The sequence below is a fragment of the Ictalurus furcatus genome, chromosome 17 (assembly GCF_023375685.1).
Source record: "Ictalurus furcatus strain D&B chromosome 17, Billie_1.0, whole genome shotgun sequence".
Taxonomy (NCBI): Eukaryota; Metazoa; Chordata; class Actinopteri; order Siluriformes; family Ictaluridae; genus Ictalurus; species Ictalurus furcatus.
This window is the reverse complement of record NC_071271.1, coordinates 26,494,258-26,497,637: the sequence shown is the minus strand read 5'-3', so window position 1 is coordinate 26,497,637 and position 3,380 is coordinate 26,494,258. Positions and strand designations below refer to the sequence as shown.

Here is a 3,380-nt window from a genome sequence, read left to right as displayed (position 1 = left end):
TCTATCTACCGGTCTGTCTGTGTATTTATATAATAATAATAATAATAATAATAATAATAATAATAATAAACTTTATTTTATAGAGTGCCTTTAAAAGCAGCTTCTCAAACTGCTGTACACAAAATAAGCAGTACACACAGAAAAATAATAACAACAATAACAACATCAGCAAGAAAATGCTAGTTAAAAAAGTATTTAAACTTATACAGGCCTACTTGTCTGTAGATTCGTCTATATACCTAACTGTCTCTCTCTCCCTCTCTCTGTCTGTCTGTCTGCCTGTCTTTGTAGCTAGCTAGCTGTCTGTCTGTCTGTCTGTCTGTCACATCGTCTCTATATTAAGGCAAATAAAGCAAGCTATTTAAAAGCTGAAGTGAATGAACTAACCCATCTGTAATTAGTGTGTGAAGCACTGCAGGCTGCTGGTCTCGGGAGCGCGCCCGCGTTGTGTGCCCGCGCGCGCGTGCTGCATCACCTTGCGTGGCTCGCGCTGCTCTCCTCAGTCGCTTTCCCGCGCTTCATCCTGACAGGAATCTCAGAGCTGCTGCTTCACCGCTTCACGGAGATGTTCAGACGAGATAAATAAAGAGAAATGAAGAAAAATGGACGAACTGGAACATCGCAGCAGCTTTCATCAACATCCTTCTGCTTGACTGGAGACATGTGAGTGTGTTTTGTCCATTCTGGAGGTCTTTTTAGTGTAGTTTAGTGTAGTTAAAGAGACTCGATGTGGAGGATGAAGTTCTGATGTTCTGACAGGGTTCTTCTCACTTTACTGTAATCTCATGTTGGATTTCACTCTCACACGGAAATAAACAGGTTTTTCTCAACATCTCTGGAAGTTTTGGAACGGTTCATTTCTGTAAGATAATTGTCTTTTGTTTTGGACTCTATAAAGCTGTCACTGTATAAAGACGACTTTATTATTTGTGTCATAAATGTTTGTCAGCTTTGCGCCAACATGTTGAGGGAAAAGATAACAAATGATAGTAACAGGTTTAATGAAGCTATTGAGTGACTTTTCATCATGGATGTGATGTGGACGAACTCGTCGAACTGTTCGTCAAACTGCAGTTGGGATGCTAACGCTAACGTTTATACTTCGTTACCCCCCATCACTATTTTCCCCGTCCCGGTCCTCATCGGTGTAACGGTCACCTGTGTGCTCTTCTTCCTCGCGGGAGTGGCGGGAAATTTGACCACCATCATGGTGGTGTTCAAGTACAAAGAGATGCGCACCACAACCAACCTGTACCTGTCCAGCATGGCGTTCTCAGACCTGCTTATCTTCCTGTGCCTGCCGTTGGACCTGTACCGGATGTGGCGGTACCGGCCGTGGACGTTGGGAAATGCGCTGTGCAAACTTTTCCAGTTTGTGAGTGAGTGCTGCACCTACTCCACCATCTTGAACATGACGGCACTGAGTGCAGAGCGATACTTCGCCATCTGCTTCCCGCTCAGGGCCAAAGTCACAGTGACCAAGCGACGTGTGCGTGGGCTCATCCTCGCGCTCTGGACCGTGGCCCTGTGCAGCGCCGGACCCGTGTTCGTGCTGGTGGGCGTCGAGCACGAGAACGGCACCGACTGGCGCGAGACAAGCGAGTGCAAGGCCACGGAGTACGGTGAACGCACGGGCCTGCTGAGCGCCATGGTGTGGGTCTCGAGCGGGTTCTTCCTGCTGCCCGTCTTCTGTCTGACCGTGCTGTATGGACTGATCGGCCGGAAACTCTGGAGGAGGAAGAGGAGGAGGAGGGACAGGATGAAGAGCAGGGACAGCAGCAACAGGCAGACCATCAAGATGCTTGGTGAGTGTGTGGGACGTTGTGGATGTTATGTTTATTTGTGTAAGAATGTGTAAATATGATGCACGTATAAAAGTGTCCGTGACGTGTAAAACGCGTAATGACAAAGCAGCAAGCGATCATTCATTTTCTACATACATACTCTGTGCAAATTAGGTACAGCGTAAAGAACTGACAAATCCAAACAATCGTCTCGATTGATTCCTCGGACCAATCTAATGGCTGGAGTGGTCCGACATTTTTTCAGTTCCCCGTCCACGACATTAGTTCCGCTATTTACTGTTTACGTAAACGTAAGAAAAACGTATAACCTCATTATGGTTTCATCCATAATGCAGAGATCTTTGGTGCCTCTGGCGAGTGTATGTAGCTTGTACAGTTAGCTCGCTTTACTAATCTGATCTGAGAACCAAGCTAGTACGACTTGAAGGATACGGATACTCAAGCAGCTACATCCAGGATGAAACACAGCTAGAATCTGTAAAGTGGTGGTTCTGTGAGACCGGTGCTCTTTTCACAGAGGAGATGACAAAATGTCCAGAGCAAGAGATGAGCTACAGTCAGTACTTAACATCAAAAGAAAATACATACCAAAAGAAAAAGTGAGCAGAGTTTCTCACTCTCAAAAAATCACCTGATAAAATAAAATCCTGAAAGTTCGGACACATAGTCAGGTGTACATCGCAGGTGTAATGCTGACTGACTGTAAGATGAATGTGTTTGAGCTGTTTCTCCTTCTCCTCCACTTAGCTGTGATGGTGTTTGCCTTCGTGCTCTGCTGGCTCCCTTTCCACGTGGGTCGTTATCTGTTCTCGGCATCTCCCGAGGCATTCGCATCTCCGTTATGGTCTCTGATCTCTCAGTACTGCAGCCTCATCTCCTTCGTCCTCTTCTACCTCAGCGCCGCCATTAACCCCATCCTCTACAACGCCATGTCAAAGAAGTACAGGAACGCCACGCTGCGTCTCTTCAGCCACAGCTCACCGAGCTTCACCGAGTCCAGCATCAGCTGCTGACACCAAACACACTGCTAGCGTAAGCCTGTGATATATATATATATATATATATATATATATATATATATATATATATATATATCGATGAAATACTGCAGTTAGGTCAGTGTGAGATAGGGTGGTACGTGGCCTTGACACGTCACAGCTCCAGGGTTCCATCCTGAGCTCAGGTTACACTCTGTGTGGAGTTTTACATGTTCCCTCCTTGGGTTTCATCTGGGTTCTCTGGGTTCCTCCAAGTAGATGGTACACTAAATTGCCCCTAGGTAAGAATATGTGTGCGTGTGGTTCCCTAAGATGAACTTGGATTTATTCCCACCTCACACTCCGTTTTCATGGAAGAAAATATTCTACACACACACACACCATATCATTATCCTGGGTTCTTCAAAATATCACCATACATATTGTGTGTGTGTGTGTGTGTGTGTGTGTGTGTGTGTGTGTGTCACATATATCCATACTGGAGAAGGAGATGCCAGCTGTTCTCAGGTTTTTGTCTTGGTTGAGAAACCTGCAGCCATTTTCTCAGTTCTGGATTGTGATTGGTCGTCAGGTGGTG

At 45.8% G+C, this 3,380-nt stretch overlaps 1 protein-coding gene across 1 annotated transcript; it reads left to right on the top strand.

Moving 5' to 3' along the window:
• The first annotated feature begins 581 nt into the window (after nt 1-581).
• ghsra (growth hormone secretagogue receptor a) lies at nt 582-2,818 on the top strand. The gene is made up of 2 exons (XM_053646881.1): nt 582-1,805; nt 2,553-2,818. The coding sequence occupies exons 1-2, from the start codon at nt 1,028-1,030 to the stop codon at nt 2,816-2,818; spliced, it is 1,044 nt and encodes a 347-aa protein (XP_053502856.1). The 5' UTR covers nt 582-1,027.
• Nucleotides 2,819-3,380: the final 562 nt, after the last annotated feature.

Coding starts and splice junctions, on each gene's coding strand:
- ghsra (XM_053646881.1), top strand. CDS start 1,028: ATGGATGTGATGTGGACGAACTCGTCGAACTGTTCGTCAAACTGCAGT. Junction 1,806..2,552: donor GCAGACCATCAAGATGCTTG/GTGAGTGTGTGG, acceptor TCCTCCACTTAG/CTGTGATGGTGTTTGCCTTC.